Source organism: Polyodon spathula, chromosome 16 (genome assembly GCF_017654505.1).
Source record: "Polyodon spathula isolate WHYD16114869_AA chromosome 16, ASM1765450v1, whole genome shotgun sequence".
In the NCBI taxonomy this organism is placed as follows: Eukaryota; Metazoa; Chordata; class Actinopteri; order Acipenseriformes; family Polyodontidae; genus Polyodon; species Polyodon spathula.
In genome coordinates this window covers 13,524,849-13,547,288 of record NC_054549.1, presented here as the reverse complement: position 1 = coordinate 13,547,288, position 22,440 = coordinate 13,524,849, and the positions used below count along the sequence as shown (strand labels likewise).

Below are 22,440 nucleotides of genomic sequence, written 5' to 3'. Positions count from 1 at the left end.
GCACTGCCTCTTGAAACAGAATGACATTGTTAGCTCGCTTGCTCTCCCCTCTCTCTCTCCCTCCCTCCCTCCCTCCCTCCCCCTTTCTCTCTCTCTCTCCTCTCTCTCTCGCTCTCTCTCAGCTATGGGGAGAGCTCGTGTCTCTCGCTCTCTCCCTCCCTCCCTGGCAGCTCAAACTGCACTGCTCAGCAGACTTCCCCACTGCCGCAGCACAGACTGCATGAGCTCTGCATATGCGTGTGTGCCATGACTTTTAAAGGGGAACGCAACCTCTGGGGTCACTGTGCATATCTCGCCTCTTCACAGGAGAGCACCGAGCTACACCAAGGGGGAGACTTTTTAATGCAGGACACTAAATATATTAGTTTAATGGGTTGCAGTCATTTCACTTGGCTTGAAAACATTTAACCCTTTCCAGAGCTGCATGGTACATCAGATCTAACCATTAGCAGTAATGGCCTAATCTTAGCATTCAAGCCTAATTGGCTACTTATCAGGAATCTCGGCTAAAACTACATTCTCCTCAGCTGAGGTAAGAGCTAACACACAGGCACAGCATAAATATCCCATGTGAAGGATATACATTGCACATTCCATGAAGCACAGGTCATTGTGACCTACAACCAAAGGATGTTGCATAGACTCCCAACATACGTGGTTCTCAAGATATAACCTTCAGAATATATAGAACAGTGGCTCTGAAGAACAAGTAATTCATTTTCTGAGCCAATCAGAGGTCATGTTTCATCACAATTGGGTGAGCGGCTCTCCAGATTAAAATGAAGCTGTTTGAGGGACTGGACCTATAAACCCTGGACCAGAATAAGCTTCTGACATTCAGTTCAGGAGATAATCATACAAGAAAAACAAGGTTCTTTATAACGTTGCAGCTCCAATGTTATCTCACCTCAGGTATACAGCATAATCAGAAAACCACATATGCTTTAAGGATTTACTATCGGCTGATTCGCTCTTGGACTTTAAAAGACAGAAAATTATTTTTGTGGAAAGTGAAACCAACACTTCTGGAGTAAAGGTATAAAAAATACAAATATGCTGGCAACAGACATGCAAAAAATCTATAAATTTTACTATACAGACTAGCCAAAAATGGCTAATGCAAGAAAAATTTAAAGATCCTCTAATCTGCAATTTACACAAAATATATGTGACCACATGACCTGTATATACTGTGTGAAAACCATGTGCAACTATTCAGCAACAGCGTATATGAAAAATGCTTCTTTTACTGCTTTCAAATCAAAGGAAGGATAAAAGCACTTGTACAGCCTGTCGTGTAGGACTACAGCCAGTCACTCATATTTGAGATTTAAAACAAAGCCACCAGTGACATTTTATACTGTACAGCAGCTACAACAAGCCTTTTGTTGTAGCTACTGTATCATGTTTTAGAGCATAAATAAAAGCATCAACTCAATTATACTTGAAGTAAGTTGTAACCTGTAAGTCACCTGTATCCTGCAGTCATGTCCGATAGAACAAGCATCACTCTTAGTTACGACACTATTCCACAGTATAGCCTTCTGTGCTCTCTACACTTCCAGGGAGCAGTCAGTCAGTCCAGGGAGCCCTGTTGACAGCAATCTGCTATTACTCAGAGCCAATTATAGAAGGGAATGGCCTTTTTAAAAGTATTGTATGTTTTTTTTTCCTTATACACTAAAGCGTAAGTAGCATTACATTTAAATGTAGCTTACATTACATATCATGTGAGGGGAAAGGAAGAGAAGTTATAAGCAGCAGCAGCATCATGAGACTCGAAGAGAAGTGAGCAGACAGCAGATAGATATTTAGCTGTTTGATATTTTTACTTTTGGAGGAGACTGTGTGTACTGCGATGAGAACGACATAAAAACGAAAGCTTGGAATCAGGGCACTTGAGAACAGTGATCTGACCTCTTGCTTAACTCACTGCATTCCCTATCTTGTGGGCTCCCCTGAGCAGGGCTACCCCAGGAGTTAAAGCGGCAGCGCCTCACAACTCTTCAACTTTACACTGATGCACAGTATGATTCTTTGGTGTCCATTGCTGGTATTCATGTGGGGCGCAAATACCTGTTTTTACATTTTTACACTTCTTTCTTTGTTTGACTCGATGTAAGTTTATGAGGTTTACAACTCATGAACACCTTCATATGTAAATGCAGCTTAATACACAGTTACGGATTTTAGAAACAAAAGAAATCCTCAAAACTGGTTGCAATCATCACACTGGTGTGATGTGCTGAGTTCGACAAATACACTTCCGAGTTTTAACATGACCTAATAAGGTAGCAATTTGAAAACCGTATGGGACACGGCAAGGGCTGGTGGAAATACATGCTAGGTTTTTAACATGGAGTACTGAGAGACATCCTACAGTGACTGCAATACCCATCTCATTACACTGTGCCTTCTGAATCACCGTTAAAGCAAGCTAGCCCGAGACTGCTAAAACCCTGGCAGCTTTTGACAGGATCTGACACAGCAAACACTGACTTAAAAAGATGGTTGTAACTGTGTTGACCAGCGCTGGCAGCAGAGTGTGGAACTCCCATTCACTGCAAGCTGCACCCATTCTCTGAGTCATACTAAGACAATTCAGCTCCTGCAAAACATATGTTTTCTATTAAAGCAGTTTGTTTTTTCAGGGGCTAGGGTTAGAACGCTCACCCCAGGAGAGCCAAGTTCAGTTACGACGTACCAAAATACAATTAGACAACCTTTTCAACTAGAAGCCTTTGTAAACGTTTCTGTGCAATACTGGTGCAGAGACGCAGGTAGAGGATCCTTTTGACAGACTCGTCTTCCCAAACGCGCTCAACCGGATTGCTGTCTGGGGATTGTGATGGCCCTGCAAGTTGCCAGGAGTCTCTGTAATGCTCCTCACATACACCCACACCGTTCTGTCATTATCATCTTCAAAGTAGCCACTGGCAGCATTTTTGTGTGTATGTTTTCTACATAACACTGCAGGGGGTGGGAAAATTTGTGCTCTCACAAGAACTTGTTAAATGGCCTCTTCTTGCACTGATAGCTTCCTTATACAGTACAAAGTGACTCCCAGACTCCCACACATACACAGTACCATTCTGCTGCAGTGAAGTTTGATGCTACCATTTTAATTATCAGCAGGATTTATTATTAGAAGCAGGACCACTAGCTGTAGCACTCTGAACACGAAAGCCCAGATGGCGAGCAGAGCTGCTAAGCAATTTATTAACAAGGTGTTTTCATAATGGGGCAGCGGGGCACAGCAAACAAACACACTTAATGGATTACCTCTTCATCCCTGAGTCCGAGCGCTGAATACAGCTAAGCGCTTGCACATCATAGGGAATGGGAGCCTTGCTTGCGAGCATGCTTAGAAAAGCGTGTTTAACAGACAATATGTAGAATTCCATACAATTCTATATTTACATGCTGCGCCACTCTGCCCCAAGTCCGAACACAAAATGCTACACAGTAAAAGCAAACTGAGAAGAAAAAAAAGTTTCATGTAAGTACACCAAAATTAAGTTTGATACTAGTTTCATCTCACTGATGAGTGCGGCAGAAACCAAAGACACTGTATCAATTTACATCAATCAACTGTCACAAGAACTGGACATTTCATATTGTGTTTTCCAGAGGGTTAATGCAGATTCAAACCCCAGAGCTGTCTGCAGCAGCCAGGGGTTTACCATGTCTGTGCCTCACTTGAACTGTGGATTCAGACTTCTTAAGTATTTATAAACTATTTAAAAAACTAAATGGGGCATTTCACTTAAAAACAGGAATCTGAGAGCGCTGACTATTGCACTCAGTCTGAATGGTTCTTACTGCAGTTAATCAAATATTAGGCTAATCGTGGTCTATAAAACCAGCTAATTAATTAATTTTATTAGCAAGCACTAGTGCAGAGCTTCCCAACCCCGGTCCTGGGGACCCCCTGCTGGTTTTCATTCCAACTCAGCTCTCAATAACTAACTACACCTTTAAAACTACACCTGGGGAAAAAAAAACACATTGTTGGCATAATGTCTCTGTCTGGTGTGACTTTAAAAGGAAGCCTAATCCTGGAAAGGCCTGAAATCAATCCGAAATCAAGGGCTTTTAAGCATCTCAAATGCTGCATGCACCGCACTCCTCTGCTGGGGGGAGATAATCGAGGGATTGATTTTTTTTTTCTTTCAGCAGACGGTTTGGTTTAATCATCAGCCCAGCTAATTCTCAACGAATCAGCTAAAGCTATGTGTACTACTGACCCATGCATTGAAGTGCAGAAAGAGAAGTATGTTTGCAGTGGAAGCAGTGTATAGGGTGGGGGTGGACAAAAAAATAGGAATACGGACTCCTGGACAGCTGATCTATTGAAGGCTATATCTCGTGATCTTTTTGATCAAAGCAGTTTCTGCTGCTATATTACTCTTCACTTGTTGTGGGTGTCTACTTTCTCACGATATTGCTAACTCTGATTTGGCATTCGCACTTGTATCTTTATAGCAGAGACTATCCTGCATACTGTGCATCTCAAGTGTGAAAGGTCTAATTCAGTGAAATTAGCTTTGCTAGTCGACACTCTGCTGCTGACTAGTGGTAACTATTCTTCCACTTCAAAAGACAGATGTATTATAATTGGCCTGCCCTCACGGTAATTGCAGGCTGCACGGGAGGTCCCGTGATTAATATGCATGTGCAGTGTTAATTAAAGGGTCTCTGTCAGCCAATAGAAGAAATGCTTCTATTGATCACGGTAATGCATTGTGACGTCACCTGTGCAAAAGGCACCTTCAGAGTCACTTAAAGGAGGGAGAAAATCCCATTTGTGATTCTATTATCCAGTGTTCTTTTTTTAAGGTGTGCAGATGGACGTGCTTGATAGAAAATGCGTCCAGTTACAGATTTGCTGATGAACCTTGATCAGTATTGGTGACTTGAACTTCACCCTGAAAACATTAAATGATATAATGCTGATAATGCAGTTGGGGATTGACTAGCAAAAAATATAACTCATCTATACTGGAAATATTGAACACCTCTTTAAAGTATGCTCAAATCATGAGCCAATCGCTACTGTGACATTCCAGTAGGAATATTACACACTTTAAAGATGTGAATATATACAGACTTGCGTGTAGTGTTAAAGCTATCAGGTTTCAGAACCAGTTTTAATGATGTACCACTGTGTAGCTCCACTGAACAGACACTCTGTTTGAAGCTGTAGTCTAACTAAACACAATAAAAACCCATTTCCCATAATGATTATTTAATCAAATGCTTGTTACAGTATTCAATTCATTGATCAGCCAAACAGTTTCCTTGCCAAGACCGCTCTTGGGGGCTAAAGGCACACTGTTCATTGCAAAGACCTCTGAAAAGTATAACTGAAAATCTACCACCTTATCCTTTGTACAGATGTGCACAGAACACAGTTCTGAAGTTCCTGAGTACAATCTTTTTCTGTGTGATAGGGAGTTATCCAGCGTGCATGACATCTCTTACACAATAAAAGACTGAGCACACAACTTTTTCACTTTCATTATAAAAAACACTGTTATGCCCTGAAGACCTAAAAGAGCTACCATTGCTATTGTAAGTCACAGCCTTGCCACTGAAGATTGTTCGGGTAAAGGGCAAATGCCACCTGAGAAACGCACTCAATCGTTCCCTTAGTGAATTTCACTGTGGTGTTCCACGGTAACATAACTCAGGGGAATAGCTTCAGCATTACTGTGCAGATTTCATTTTTCACATACCTCTTCACTCACTGTCAATCCCAGACACTATTTCAGCTCTCCATTGTCATATTTTAAAAATGTATATGCTGACACCAGCTCCCAGCTGATAAAAGACGGTATTAAAGTGCATAACATGGAAATAATAAAATCACACTCATCAAATATAAATCTATTTAAATGAACATCAGGACTACAGAATACCTTTTGGTTTGTAATGTTCTATCCCTCATAATGACTATTGGAGGGTTCCGTGACTAATTGAACTATGAACCTACTTTATTGCAGTGAGGTCAATACACAGCCTTATTTTTGATATCTGATTCGCAGTGCCAGTCCCGGGGTTAAAGCTTCAAATTGCTCTTTTTTTACTTTCCCCTTCAAATCTGCCTTTACCTGTTGAGTAAGTTGATAAGTCACATGATCTGAATGGGATGAGGAAGGTTGGTGTGTGCTGGCACTTAGGACTCTCCAGACTTGCGCAAAGCGAAGGTCTGACAGATTTAGAGAAAAGCAAGAACTCCACAGGCGAGCAACAGAACCCACACTGGAAGCACTATTCAAACACCCTGCTGACGCTCTCTGCTGCAAGAAAGAGGCATTGCACAGAAAGGTCAGTTTAGGGCACGGAGGCTCTGATTTAATACCGCAGGTAGCTGATCCTGCACAAGGGGGAATCCAGGAGAGGAAGTTTTTAACCTACACACAAAGTATTAACTTATAATAGCTCATAATAATGTTTTACCCCTAGACATGCGCCCTGTACTATGACGATATGTGACCTAGAGCCACTAATGGTGAATTTGGACTTTTTGGAATTGAATAATTCAGAGACAGAAAATTAAAATAAAAAATCCTTACCGATCTGATAGTTGTGACTGAGCATTGCGGTGGTGAGCTAGCGTGGAACACAGCAGCGGGGAAATGCTTTTTTCATTTGATAGAACAGGGCTGCATTCGCTAGGTTCCGTTTTGATGTACAAGTGTTAACAAAGATATGTTTAAACATTCTCGGAAAACTCAATTTCAGTATGAGAAAGCTGAGCAAAAAAAAAAAACACATTAAAAAATCAACTGGAATTGCTTTCACGATGCAGCCCAGGCAATGTGACAACTTGACGCGTGTGCTATACATTTTTGTCATATCTCAACATTTGACTGTAAAAAAAAAAAGACATTTTGACAACTTTGAATTGAGAACCGTCAAAAAGTGTAGTCCACTATGCTATATATGGGTAAAATAATATAATGTCTCCCTCGCTATCAGCACGACTTGATATCTTTACACCATCGTTACTTGCTTTGTCAAACCTGTCTGTTTGCATAAAAAAAAAAAAAAAAAAAAAAAAAAAAACAACATTATAATTTATATAGACAGCTGATAATAATAGTAAGAATAATACGAGTGCTTTAAATATCGGTATATAATTTAAACTTCCTCTCTACTAAACTTACAGTTTGAAATACAGTAAGCGGTGCATCTTGCAAAACCAAATATTTCACAGACACAAAATCTTCCTAACCATACCCATAGAGCGCAATGTGGGTTGCATGTTTATTGCATATTTGTAAAGGTTTAATTCTGCACTCAGTCGAAATCTAAAATTCTTCCTGCTCTGCTGTCTTCGGAACTGCTGCTTTGCGGTTTATCAAGGAGAGATATTTCGCACTACGGCATTCTTAAAGGTGCAGTACGCAATTTATCACACTACCTCACAAAAAAAAAGAAAGGTAATTAACAAAAATATACCGCTTGCCCATTTGTCATTAGGAAACTACATTGCGGTAGACAAAAAAAAAAAAAAAGTCAGAAATTATTGACAGCTGAGTAAACAGTTTCGTTAATGTTTACAAAACAAAAACTGTACAGTTGCATCAGAAATATCAACTCTGAATATCAGTGCCGTTATTTTGTTATTGTACAATTCATCCTCGTGTATACACTTGCATGCTATGGTTTTTAAAGATTTACATCACAGCTGAGTTGGGTTGTAAGTTCGGGAGCATTAAAAAAACAAACAAAAAAAAAACTTCTCTATATTTAATATAAAATGCATGTGTGAAAACCCTGCAAATTAACGATCATATGAAATTAAGGTGAAACATCATGCATACATAATACATATCTTGTGTAATGCAGAGTCGGTTACCTTGTCAGTCCTAACTCGTCCCAGGTACGCGGCACTGTCTATCTTGTCCCGGCTGCTGAGAAAGTTGCAGGCAGCCTGGTCGGGCGGACATGCCCGAGTCTGCAGAGAGGTACAGTATGCTGTACTGTATATGCGTGCTCTGTACTAATGTGCAATGCCTAGCAAGGAGAAATGTTTCACCAGTGTTCGTATTCGCAATGGTTTAAAAAAAAAACCTGCAACCCAGGATGTTTACACACAATTTCTCACACGTGACGTAATATTTTCTTCCTTATTTATGCTGCGGGTTGAAGGTAGGTGGTGCTGCACATTTCAGGGGCAAGTTGGAACTTGTTCAAGGCTCCGGTCTACATGCCCAGGCAAGCAAGACGAGACGCGGTAATCATTATCAGAATGCGAGCTCCCCGATATATATCATGTATTTCAGAATTAGCAGCTGCAGCGTGGTTAGGGAAACTGCGTGCAAATGTTTACTTCATTGTGATTTTTTTTTTCCAGCAAGGCTAGTTATTAGTTAAACGGAATTAATTAGTGGTGTGTGCAGAAATATTAATACATGGTTCTGCTTTTAAACCCTTTAATACTTCAGCTGCAAACAACAGCTTGAAAGCTTACCAAGGCAAAAGTATTTTGGGAACTTTTACTATTAATACCATGCCTTTGGGTTTTCCCAGCTAAACATTCATTCTTGTTGCATTTATTTAGTACAGTAATAGGCTTACTAAAATAAATAATAATAAAAAACAAAACCACAATTTTGAAGGCATGAGAAAGACTTTCAAGTGAAAAGTTGTTTGAAGAGTTTTAGGTTACAGTAACAATGGTACTGATGGTAAATTATTTACTGTTAATTAATTATTCCAGTATCATGCATATGAAATGTCGTTTTTAACTTTATTTTTATTTTTTTACTAAATTACCTTTTTAGATTGAAGTTATAGCCAGCACCGTCTATATGGTTTAGACCCAATAATGCTGGAAAGGTTCAATTCAGATGTCACTGCAACTTTTAACATTTAACAATTAACATTTAAAGGGAGGCGGAGATTTGGAAAATAAAACCTGAAAAGTTCAGGCCCTAAATATATAACTAATATATGACTGACAGAAGATCTGATCAGATGTAATTGACATGTGGTTATCTTCAGCTTTTTATTGGCAGTGGATTCACCATTTTGCACCGTACTGAACCCTATTGTAAAATGGATGATAACAAGCCGTTTTCTTATTATACCTGCAAAGCATTTCCAAGCTCGCTCTTTGATGCTGTCCTGGAACCATCACATATATTCATATCACCTATCATACAATATTCATTCTTGATTCCATTACTTTGCCTTTATCCTTTATGCTGCAGGTCTGACGTGGCGCCAAGAATATCAAGCTTTAGCGTCGCTCATGCTGAGACTGTGGACTGAAGTGTTAAATATGGTGATGGTGAACACAGCCTTAATTATATAAAGATCTGCAACCAGAACCTTCCAAGTTGCTGTATCCTAGATGATAATGGCAGACCCATCTCCCGGGATCTGCTAGATGAAAGCTGTGCCATTCGAATGGGATTCACAATCCCGGAGTATTGCAGGTTTGGTTACATGAAAATGTTCCTTGCTACACTTGCAAGGAAAGTACACGTGATGGGCTTTCCAGTCCACCTCAGTGTTGAAGAAAAGAATACAGCCTCATTACATTTATGTAAGAGTATGGGCTTCACATTATATCCTGATTTACATTTAATGTTTAAACTAATTCCAAATAGCTTACCCTGAAGCAGTGCTGTGCAAGAGAATATATGAAGATATTGGAAAACAAAACAACATTTTATGTGTTTAAGTGAATGTAACTTTTTTAGTAGAATTGTTTAAATGCACAGCAATATGTGCACAGGCATTACAATATAATGAAGACGTTATTTATGTTGCTGACAAATGTATTTAATAAAAGCCAGGGTGGGTGGGGGGTAGCAGATAAATTCTTTGCCAAATAAAACAAAACAGTACGAATTTAGTTCACGATAAGAAAAAAACACGACATTACTGAAACAAACAAAAACAAAGCAACTTTGTAAGTGATTGAATGAAGGGGCACGTCTACTCTATGTCGAGGACAATCCTCACTTTTTTATGTTAAATATTGTCCCTCTTGCAAAACAGAAATAGAAAAAAATGACACAGAGGTTTACAATTCTGTTCAGTCCACACATCGCGCCGTTTCTGTTGAATTATTAACTTGTATTTTTTAAGCGTGCCTATTAAAACCTTTTGCGTGTTTCATTCACGAAATGAAACCGACGTCTGGTCTTATGATTGGTTTACAGAAATGTAAGAACACGACATGACACCCGGCAATGTTCCTCTTGTGAACCGCGCCTCTTTAAATGCGGATATGCTGGTATGTCGTGGCTACTGCATGCTGGAAGCTTAGCTGCTCAGTCCAGCACACAACAGTTACACAACAACACAGAAGCGAGTACTAACAGTACTGCTGAGGCTAGGTATGTGCATTGTTATAATTCATCATTGAATTGTGTTCCGATTTTTACCAGGTGATTTTGTATTTAAAATGCAGTTTTAAGTAACAACACGTTTGCTTAAAAACTAGAAACTGAGGCAGAAACGTTGGTTTGAAACTTGCATGTTGTATCTGCATCGTACGCCGTGCCTGTTGTGAAATTGTTTAACTAGAATGTCTAACAATACAAACCGATGAAGAAATGATAGCGTTATTTAAATCGGTAATGTAAGCATGTTGTGTGCTGTCTGTACCGCGCAGGTACTGTATACTGTACTGTCAGTGACCGCAAGACATGAACATAGTTTTGTGTAATAATAACATATACCTTGGCGGGCATAACAGCTATGCATGTTTCTTTTTAACAGTGTGAAATATACCACTTTCAGTATTAAAGTTTTGAGGAAAATTAACTGGTGCTAACGTAGATGTGTGCCCCTCCTCTCCTGCCTACTGTGTATGGCTGCAGTACACACACACACACACACACACACACACAGACACAGACAGACAGACAGAGACAGATATGTGTGCGTATTACCTTTTACAACAGTCGTGTACATTTAATTTTAATGTAAAGATCATGTTCAAATACCCAGACTGTGTGTTCTTCTGCCTGGAATTTAGAGGAATCCTAGAAATGTTGGCAGATATACAGTATCAACACTCAGTGACTGGCACAGTCTTTCCTAACTCTGCTTTTTCGGAAGTTGCAAAATCCTTTATCTGTAACAGACCCGGTACCTGTTTGTACAGCACAAAGGTTGTAAATTAGCAGACAACTAGACTTGCCTGAGTTTAAGTCTGTTTGAAACATTTAGTCTGCTTTTAGGGGAGGCAGTGTATTCGCTATTACTGTAGTTTGTTCTGAGTCAGAAAATAATACAAGCATTGATAATGATTTCTCGGTGATAGATTGGTTTTGGTCTTTGAGTATTATCGTAATGATCATATGAGCTGCTTTACAAGGAAAACCAGGAAATGCACTGTACTTTTAGATTGGTTGGCCTCCTGAATGAACAGTGAAAAGCGTGTGCTTGCAAAAAAAGCACGACAAATTCAGATATTGAAAGGATTCAATAAAGGAACTCCAGGCTATCCCTGCTGCTTTGAGACCTGGTGAAACAGTAGCGTGGTTTCAATCCTCGATGGGGTTCGCTTGTTTAGATGCATTACTTTTTACAGCAGCTTGCACCACAGCAGGTGAGTGGGACTCAAAACCATTGCAAAGTATTTGCTTGTCAGAAAGGCCTCATTGTAGCCTTCTGTTGAAAATGCAATTACAGTTACGCTACAGTGCAACATGCATCTGACATACTGTACAGACATCCTTTAAAATGGCCAATCAGAAAATATCCTACACGTTTCCCAACCCCCCCTGCCGTTACTAAAAGCTTTGCTGCCTTAGAAGCTGCCGCGCAGGTTTTCAAGATTGACAGTCAAGATTGACGTGCGTGGCAGAGCCTCATTTTCTGTGTGGCTTATCTCCAGGATGAAAGTTACATCATTATAAATAAATAAATCCCTCCAACAATAGGGGGTTGCTGTTCTAATACACTGTGTCCTTTTAAATCCAGGATGTTTTGTCATGAACCTTCAAGAATTGGCAGGTAACCAGGTATCAGTGGCTTAGCAAATTACATTTCTGCTGATTTTGAACACTAGTAATTGTCTACTACTTGTGCGGCATAACCCAGGCGCTCCTTTTTCTGTTGACCTTTAAATCAAATGTGTTATAAATACAAAGTGTAACTGCACAACAGGTCCAGCTGAAAAGGTGCTGAAGTTACATTTAGGGACTAGCCTCATTCACCTTTTAAGCCTCAGTGGTAGAATCGGGTATTGCTGTATTTGGCAAAACTTGTTCTCGACGTGATTACAGCAATTGCTGAATAATCTGCAATCCTAATATTTTGAACTGAAGTAATGTGTTGTGGGTTTGATTGCTTTCCCCTGAGCTGGGTTTTGTGTTTTTAGTACTGCGGTCTTTTCAACTCTGTTTAGACTCATGCAGTTACTCAAGGACGCTTGAAGATCATGATGTCTTTCTATAAACGCTGAAACTGTTGGTTGGTGGGAGTGCATTGTGCACTATTTAGTATCTGTTAGGTCTAGTATCTATTGATTATGATCTGTAAGTTTAGGCCAGTAAGATTTATCTGTGAAGTCTCGCTGCTGAAGCGCCATCATGTGGTTTGCAGCATAGCTGTAAAAATGTAAATCAATTTGCTAGAGACAGCAGCGCAATGTGTTCCACATCATAAGCCTGGCAAACGTTTCAGCTGCCATCATGAGCTGCAGGGACAGTGTGGTCCCTTTCCCTTAGCTGCAGTGTCCATTTACTTCTGTATAATGGACACCAGTGTCAAAACAAAAAGTCGGTCCTAGTGCCACCAGACAATCCACATGTAACTACATGTACCATCGTTGAGTTTTTTTTTTATCTTAACATGGACTTATATGTAACAAATGTAACAATTGTTGAGAGATCTAGTGTTGAATACCTTCATTCAAATCCAATGATGTCAATGACCGGGCTAATCGCGTTGTTCCAAACTACGCTGCTTTGCTGAATAGGTGCTGGGCTTGATTTAAGGAAAGTTTATGAATTAAGCTGTTTAATTTAGGATAAAACATTCCTTAAATCTCACTGCTCTACATCCCGCTCCTACATGCATCCTTCGTGCCGTTACAAGGGATTGTCATGCACAGTTTAAAAGCCATGCACTACTCTATCCCGCTTTGAAGTTACTGCAAAGAGATTTTGTTAGCATTTTAAAGCTTATTACTTTTCCTTAGCCAGCAATTGCATCACACTGTTCCTGCAGTAGCAGTTTGATAAATGAGCTGTGATCAGCCTGGGGGGAAAAAAAAAAACAAAAAAAAAACACTGCAGAGCCTTGAGCTGCAGCGCAATCTACAGACTAGTTGTTGCAAAGATTTAATCTGTGGATTCTTTTCTTTTCTTCCCCACCCTTCTCCTCCCTTTCAAAGGCCAGTGTGGAAGAAGCTTGCCCTGTGAAAGATGATCCCATGGAAGGCTTTGTCTGGTCTGCTGCTGCTCGTCAGCTCCCTGCAGCAGCAGACCTGGGCGAAGGAATCGAAGGGCCACGTTTCGGTGGTGATAGTCGGGGCCACGGGAGACCTGGCCAGGAAGTATCTGTGGCAGGGCTTCTTCCAGCTCTACGGGGAGCAGGTGAGCAGCGGGCACAGCTTCAGCTTCTACGGTGCAGCCCTTTCCGAGCCCGAGAAGGGCAACCCGGCCATGTCTGAGATCCTCAAGGGGCTGGCTTGCCCAGCCGACGTTGCCCCCGAAAGGTGTGCCTTACTGAAAGACCAGTTCTTGAAACTGTCTCAGTATCGGCAGCTGCAGACAGCAGAGCACTACGCCGCTCTCAATGCCGAGATCCAGGAGCAGCTGAAGCAGGAGGGGCTGGTGGAAGCAGGCAGGCTGTTCTATTTGTCTGTGCCGCCCTTCAGCTACGCGGACATCGCCGATAAGATCAACAGCAGCTGCCGGCCGTACCCCGGTGTCTGGCTGAGGGTGGTGCTGGAGAAACCCTTTGGGCACGACTATGAAAGCGCCCTGCAGCTCTCCAAGGATCTCAAGAAGTTCCTGAAAGAGGAGGAGATGTACAGGATAGACCACTATCTGGGAAAGCAGGTAAAATGACGCAGAGGCATTCCTGAGGTCTGACTTGAAACACACAACCTTGTTACCATGACTATCCAGTTTGTTTACATTCGACAGTGACAGGTTTATATGCAGAGGGACAATTCTGTCCATTCAGTGCTGGATTCCACTTTGATACTGATCAAACCGAAATGGCCTTACTGCATTTGAATCTGTTGGTAATGCAGAGAATATGATAAATAAAGTATAGCTACAATTTAAGATTACAGTTTAAACATACCTTAATATATATATTTTTTTTCATATTCTCTTTTTTTCAAGGCTGTTACTCAGATTCTTCCATTTAGGCATGAAAACAGAAAATTCTTGGATCCTATATGGAATAGGCATCATATTGAGAGAGTGGAAATAGTCATGAAGGAAACTGTGGATGCAAAAGGTAATGCACTGATTATGTTTGCTCTTAATCCACAGTTCACCTGGATTACAAAAATCATCAAAAATGGTGTTGTGTTGTAGAGTGAGCTCCGCCTAGTGGTATATTCTGCAACCTGCAGGGTCTGTCCAGGATTGCAGAATTGTGTGCCCTTAAGCAAATGCATCACAGTCAAATGTATTGGGGAAACCAGTGATTTATTTACAGCATTTGAAGAAACAGTAATGCAGACCTGCAAACTCAAGTGTGTGAAGCGCTGGCGTAGACCAGAGGACACTTGCTACTGCTGCCAGGGTATTTGTGCTGGCTGGCTGACTCAGCGTGCCTCTGTGTTCCATAAGTCCCTGGCTGCTACCCCACAACCTCTACATCAGCAGCTGTTGATTTCAGTAATTACCAAGGGATGTCAAATACTTTTATTCAAATCAAAGCAAGCATTTGCTTTCCATGTTGAAACATACAAAAAAAGAAACGCTGTGGAGTCAGCTGATAACTCCTGGTTTGTGTTTCATTCACTGGTTTTGTTTGTGACTCCTAATTGACTAACAGTGAAGGAAAGAGTGCATAGCAGCCTCCCCCATTCCAAGATTTAATACAAGCCTGGTTAGCCCCAGTGTATAGTTAACAAGCTCAGGTGCGTCTGATTCAGTTCATAGTAAAACCAGGAATGGATCGAACTGCTATGCAATGGGAGTCTAATTTTCCATCCCTGGACTAAGCAAACAGCTTTGTTCTATGCAAGGACATTGTGAGTCGGCTTTAGTTCACAAAGCAGGTGTCTGCAGCCGAAGTAGAGAAAGGTCCAATGGTAGTATAGAATCTGTTCATCCGCTGTGTGCACCGTCCAAACTAATCAGATTAATTGAACGTCCTGATGAGAAAGGAGATCACTTTCAATACACCACCTGTTTGTTTATAGATTACACTGTAGGGTGCTGAGCCATTAGGGTTGCCATTGAAAGACAGTTAAATGTTAAGCAGCCAGTATTCCTATAATGGTGTTGTAGTTACATGACCTGTTTAGTAATAATTACATCTGTAAGTTGTGAATACAGATACTGCTAGACAGGTGCATCTCCTCGGATGTTTCCATTTGCTTGAATCCTGCAGGGTTGGGTGTTTCACAGCCTGGTTTTAAAGAATCGTTTCAGTTTCTATCAGTAGCCACTAGAGGGCAGTAGCAGATTACTTCTTGGAACTGGACTGCTTTGTTGGAATTTGATCTGTGATTGCAAAACTGAGGGGGAAGATAAAATGTTAATTTTCTTTTCACAGTGAATTTTACTTTAATAGGCACAGAAAGAGCGGATCGATTTTTAACAAGCTGTAAATTGGTGATGCAAAATATGCAACGAATAAGGGGAGATCAAAAAGTGCCTTTACTCAAAAATCAGCATCTTCCTGTCCTTTATTGTTGTTATTAATTATTTTACATAAACTGCAGTGTACACTGAATGCACTGGTTCACAAGCTGTGCTGCTTTGGTTTGATTTACCCATTCAAACAGGTGAAACTGCTTAACTGGCTGGATCATTAAAAATTTAACGTTTTGCTTTTTCTCAATGCTGTCCCTGGTGTTTGTGTGGTGATTTTATGAGTACGGAGGTAAAGATTAATGCCAGTTACTGTTTGTGAAATAATCCTTTATCACAGTGAGACGTTGTGTGTCTGCTCCAGCTCGGCGTGCCTGTGGCGACTGTACTGTGTGCTGTCTAAAGAGCCTTAACGAAGCTGAACTCTGAACAGCCCCCCCCCCCCTTGTGTCTCATTCAGGTCGCACTCACTTTTATAACCAGTACGGTGTCATTCGGGATGTGATTCAGAATCACCTGACGGAGATCCTGACGTACGTTGCCATGGAGATCCCAGTTAACAGAAGCAGCTCCGAAGAGATTCTTAAAAGCAAACTGAAGCTCTTTGGGTCTTTACAGAGGCTTGGTAAAGGAAGCACAGTGATTGGCCAGTACCAGGCCTACAACTCCGAGGTCAACGAGGAACTGAACAGGACCGCAGAGCACATAAGCATCACTCCAACTTTTGCGGGTAGGTACTGTTAGGTTTGTTAACACACCAGATTAAAGAAATCCGTTTGCAAGCCTTGATTTCATGTCCGCTTGAACATATTTGGCAATTTCAGCTGAAGAGTGAAACTCCCCATCCCTTCAAACTTTTACCGACCAGCCTGCAGCTTCGCTATGTGCAGAAACTAACGTGATTTTTAACGTGAAATGACAGAGGAAGTGAACCAGACTTCCACAAATAGTTAAAGATAACGTGTGTTTCTCTCAAAACTCCATGCTAGTCTAACGCATGGAAATTAATAACAAGAGTTACAGAATTATTTTGTGAACTAAAACTGCTTCAAATGGATGTAAGGGACTATACAATAAACAGTGAAAGGGGGTTTTGTCAATGGAAAGCCGCTCAGAAGCAAGACCGCACCCACAGTTAGCTGTAAACCCCAGCGTGGAATACGTCTGCAAATGTTATCATTGAAGTTTGAAAGCATGAAACCACATTGAGTCATTTTATTAATGAAAAATACCACTAATGCTGATGCAAAGGAGTTCAGATTCAAAGTACGCATGGAAAACTCTCCCAGTCGTTATGAGTCACTGTACCCTTGCCTGCCAGCTTAAAACAGAGACTTCTTAGTTCAGTTTATTGTGCCAGACAGGCCTGGATCAATGTTGGAGACCTCTGTTGTTCAGTCCTGGGACACTGTCAAGCTGCAACTGTTCCAATCTGGACTAAAGTTGAGATTTGATATGACAAATAACATTACATGGTTTTTTTTTTTTTGTTTGTTTTTTGTTTTTTCCCCCTGTTCAAGGTGTTGCGGTGCACATTGAAAATTCCCAGTGGGATGGCATCCCGTTCATACTGACCTCGGGCAAGGCTCTGGATGAGAGAGTTTCGTACGTTCGTGTCCTCTTCAGGAACCAGGTGTTCTGCACCCAAAACGTTTTGAGTGTCCACTGTAAGCCCAAGCAAATCATCTTCCACATCGGCCAGGGCAATTTAAAATACCCAGCTTTTCTGGTCAGCAAAAATCTTTTCAAACCTCAGTTGCCATTGAGTGGGTGGAAGGAGGTCACTGAATATGTGAATGTCAGCATGTTTGGTCAGCCGTTATCGGAGTACTATGTCTATACTCCTGTGGCACAGATGGATGCCTATGCTGTGTTGATATCTCACATCTTTCAGGCCAAGCGGGACAGTTTCGTGAGCACTGAGAACCTGTTGGCGTCATGGAATTTTTGGACGCCGTTGCTTGACGGCATATTGCACGAGTACCCTCGTGCTTATCCAGGTGGAGCGGATAACGCAAACCTGCTGGACTTTGAACTTCAAGGTAAGAAGGTTTCATTCGTTCATGAAGCTGTGGTGCTGTTGTCTCCCGTCCAAGGCGGAGCGTCTTCTGAGAGCTTTCAGATCACCCAGGGGAAGTACAGAACGAACGAGATGGTGTCAGCCTGGGCTGAAGAGCTCGTGTCAAGGCTGGCTTTAGATCTTCATATGGCTGCGGAAGAAGCAGTGAAACAGAGCGGCCAGTTCCACTTGGCTCTTTCTGGAGGGTCCAGCCCCATCGCTTTGTTTCAGAGGCTTGTGCTGCACCATTACACGTTCCCTTGGAAGGAGACTCATTTGTGGATGGTGGATGAACGCTGTGTCTCGCTAACTGACCGAGGCTCGAACTTTAAGAACCTTCATGACAACCTTCTTCAGCACATCAGGGTCCCCTACTTCAACATCCACCCCATGCCGGTCCTTGTGAATCAAAGGCTTTGCGTCGAGGAGGACGGCGGACCCGAGTCTTATGAGAAGGAAATGTCCAGGTTAATAAACGGCACGAGCTTGGATTGGGTTCTGTTGGGGGTCGGAGACGACGGTCACACGGCCTCGCTGTTCCGGGGCTGCAAGTTCGACACGCTTGAAAACAAGCTGGTAGCCTTGACGGAAAGCCCATTCAAGCCCCATCAGAGGATGAGCCTTACTTTCTCTGCCATCAACAAAGCCAAAAACGTACGAGTCATAGTGCTGGGGAAGGGAAAGCACGAAATGGTAACGCAGCTAAGCAGGGTGAAAGATGATCCGAAGAAGTGGCCAATAACTGGAGTGAAACCATCCAACGGGAAGCTGGTGTGGTACATTGATTATGAGGCTCTTCTGGGGTAATTAATGAAAGTAGTGGATTTTAGTGAGCGGTATCAAAAGGTGGTTGCCTTGAATCTGTGGATCTCTTAACCTGGTTATGCTTTCATTTACAGGTCCCATATATGGAATCATTTTATGAAAAAAAGTCACGATAGAGCCAATTAAGCAGTAGGTAATCATTTCAACTCATTGAACTCATGTCAAGATGTAATTTCATGGTAATGTAATACCCCTGCATTACATGGTTACTAATGAGATACCAAGTGTTGCTAAAATAAATACCTACTGTAGTGGTGTTGTTAATTAGTTATCACCTCATTGTTTGCTATGTGATCTGTACCCTGTAACTAAAAGTATTTTTTTTTATTAAAAGGTTGTGCTCTAGGAATAATTATAAAGCCCCAGATTGTGTGTCTTACAGTGATGCAATTTCAAATAAGTCTCCTGATGTGTACAACAGAAGCTGATGTAAAAAAAAAAAAAAAAAAAAAAAAAATGGGTTGTTTGCATCTTTTGAATCTTTACTGTGTACTGAAACCTGTATAGTGTAGACTAGCAGTGTCAACTTGACTTGAAATATCTATGCAATTTACTGTCACTGCCAGATCTATGGTCTTTTTTTAAATTTTTTATACCTAAATCCCATGTTACTAGTTAGGGTTCAAACTAAATCAAAGTTACTTTCTGGACAAATAAGAAAAAAAGACTGAAATTAGTCTGAAAGTTTTAACTTTTATATGTTGAAAAATTGTGAATGTTAGAAAATGAATGTGGAAAAATGCATTTATGCTGGGGCAGATTATTTGAAGGTAATGTTTGATAAGGATTTTAATGAGGTGTGGGGGGCAGGGACAAGGGCTGGGACTGTATTCTGTGGCTTGAAGCAATGCATTTGAAATCTTCTGTGACTGGATAAATGCTGTTTCCCATGATGCAGCGCCACCAGCTTGGAACAGCTTATCTGACCTGATATAATGCTCCATTTCTCTAAATGAAGGCTCAAGACCCAGGGGCAGTACTGTGCACACCGCACATGGCTACAAGCTGTTGAGTTCTGATTTGCAAGACAAATCACAGAAGTATGCAGTAATAAAAAAGAAGGGTGTGCACTTTTTACAAACCGTGCTTAACTTTAACCTCTGTCAAACGCATTATGGAAAAATGGCACTACCTCTATATTTGATTGCTGAGAGGATTAAACTGATTTTGACATGCTAGGTTGGTAACGTTTTAGGTTTTTGTTGAAATGCACGTTTTCTTTGCAAGTGCTAGTGCAGTTATGTCTCATCCACTTTTTGTGCTGCTGTCACAACTGTTATGCAGGAATACGTGCACATTCAGCCACATGTTTGGGGGGGGGGGGGGGCGGGGCGAGGGGGGGGGGGGGGGGGGGGACTTTTGGACTTTTGGATGAAACGGAAACTATTTTCATTCCCACTTCTAAATTAATTCCTTACTAACTAGTAGTGCCAGCAGAAAAACCAAGATAGAATGGGCCATGTTTTTAAAGCATTTCCTTCGTTCTTTATTGAGACATACCTGAGCTTGTTATCTATATACTGTGGCTAATCAAGCTCATAGTAAAGCCTGAAATGGGTGTACTTTACATTAGCAACACCCGCATCTTGCATGTCCATAAAGTCCAGGGATTGTGCACTAGAATGCTTACTTTGATGATCTTTATCTTTAATTTTCACTGAACAATGAAAATGTTGTATTTTTAAATGTATAGATTTCTTCCATTAGCATTCTTTAATTCCCATTATACGTCGTTGTATTGTAAAATAAAATAAAACCATGTGTTTGACAATTGAATGTATTTGTAAAGACACTGAAATATTAAATATGCTGGAATTACAAAAGAAAAATGGCTCTTGAAGAATATTTTCATAATAAATCTGCATTTTAAGGATTGTGTGTGAGTAATTCATAAAAATCAGCAAGATTGCATGCAAATGAGGTGTGATAGCTAGAGCAGTGTGGATTGTAAATGGCAAGTCACTGGATGATTAATTGAACCTTGGGGAGAAACAAACAAACAAACAAACAAAAAGACCAGTGTTGTCCCAGAGGTTTTGCAGTCATTTGTTTAAAACTCTGATGCTTCCAGATTAGAAGGCGCCGACTGTTCCCCAAAACTCCTAGCAGTGGACACTACATTTGGAACTTTTCACAGCAAGGGGGAACTCTAGGTACACCAGGAGTGTCCAATTTCTGCCCTGCAGGGCTGTTCCACTCCAGGTTTAACAGGTAAAGTGAGGTAATCAAGTAATATGTGTTTCATCTCTTAAAAACTGGTTACAGCTGGCGTCAGTAGCAACATACCTTTTCAATTGTTCTCAATACCACCGACTTTAAAATCTAGCACAACTAGGTCTCTTCATATTTTTATGCAGTCAGGTGTTTATTTTAATTGTTTTATTTGAGATTTTTTATATATATATATATATATTATATATATATATATATATATATATATATATATATATATATATATTATAAACTGATCTTAAAATTTCCCAGTGAGGCTTCCCTTTAATATAGGTTTAACTTGTTTTTTAATTATTAGCACATGCAAAGCCACGTTCTTCTCAACCCTATAAACTTTGCAGGGTGATGATTAGATTCCTTATTTGCTGGAAGTCTTAGTGGTTTGCTGCCAGGCTGAGTGAGTCAGCGCTGTCAATAGTGTCTCACTGCTTGCTCCACGCGTTCCACTTCAGACACTGCGATAGGGTGAGGTGATCACAGTTTCTTGAGTAATGGCTCACATGACGAAGGGCGGACGTGGCTTGTGAGCCATTGAGATTACATCAGTGAGATAGACCTTGAGCACAAAGTGTCTGTTTTTATTTGCAAGGATTCAGCAAAACTTGCCTCTGAACTGCAAACCACAAGAATAAGGCTTGCGGTTGAAAGGACCTGTTTGCAAATATATCTAGTACCAGTTCCCTTCTTGGAAATTATATCCCCTGATTCAGATCAGACTGTTATGTCTATAAAATATGACCTGTGCCTGTAATAATAAATCATGCAGTGGTGACACATGGCTTTACACAAGCAGCTGCTGCTGTGTATAAACATTTAAAGTTCAAGATATTGCAGCTTTTGGACACAAATAAGGATTCTTGCTTAATGCGGCAAAAGTTTACCTTAGAGGGGATTCATCTCCGAGTTAAAGTCAATGTCAGCATGTTTGGTCAGCCGTTATCGGAGTACTATGTCTATACTCCTGTGGCACAGAAGACAGCAGCGTTTCCGTAGAGACACACTAAGGGCTGGGTTCTCAAAGCCATTTAATCCAAATTGCCATGAGCACGATTTCTTCAGACAGCAGAAACACACCCAATGAAGCTGCCAAGCCAGAAATAAACAACTCAGACTTTTAATGTAGGTGCTTGTGATGAGTCTGTTGCTTGTGACAAAATATTATTTGTTTTAGAAATGCAAATTATGTTGTTTTTTTCTTCTTTCAGACAAAAAAAATGTCTATCTAAAGTAAATATCTTAGAGAATTTAACCCAGTGGCTCTTTAGAGATGGTGTTCTTCAAAACGATGCAAAATAATGACACTATAATCATTTTGTATATTCTGTACAATAATTATAATAATAATTGTATAATAATTTCATAGAACTGACCACCAACAAGCTTATGATTTCTAATTATAATTATTTCCATTTTTGCATGGTATTTTTTCAGTTTTACTATGCTTTTCCCATAGTTATACCATGCCTTTACCATAGTTTACCTTGGTTTGTCATGTTTATTAACATGCTTTACCTTGCTATTCTTCATAAACCTTAACTATGCTTTACCATGCGTTCATTATGC

General features: G+C 40.7%; 1 protein-coding gene across 1 annotated transcript; it reads left to right on the top strand.

The window, feature by feature from the left end:
• The first annotated feature begins 10,233 nt into the window (after positions 1–10,233).
• h6pd (hexose-6-phosphate dehydrogenase (glucose 1-dehydrogenase)) lies at positions 10,234–19,857 on the top strand. The gene is made up of 5 exons (XM_041273899.1): positions 10,234–10,361; positions 13,373–14,042; positions 14,334–14,451; positions 16,222–16,491; positions 17,282–19,857. The coding sequence occupies exons 2-5, from the start codon at positions 13,404–13,406 to the stop codon at positions 18,625–18,627; spliced, it is 2,373 nt and encodes a 790-aa protein (XP_041129833.1). The 5' UTR covers positions 10,234–10,361; positions 13,373–13,403; the 3' UTR covers positions 18,628–19,857.
• Positions 19,858–22,440: the final 2,583 nt, after the last annotated feature.

Bases quoted from the DNA above. Each gene is read 5' to 3' on its own strand.
- h6pd (XM_041273899.1), top strand. From the start codon at position 13,404: ATGATCCCATGGAAGGCTTTGTCTGGTCTGCTGCTGCTCGTCAGCTCC. The intron at 14,452-16,221 runs GTAATGCACTGA...TGTCTCATTCAG, and splicing joins GGAAACTGTGGATGCAAAAG to GTCGCACTCACTTTTATAAC. The intron at 16,492-17,281 runs GTAGGTACTGTT...CCCCTGTTCAAG, and splicing joins CATCACTCCAACTTTTGCGG to GTGTTGCGGTGCACATTGAA.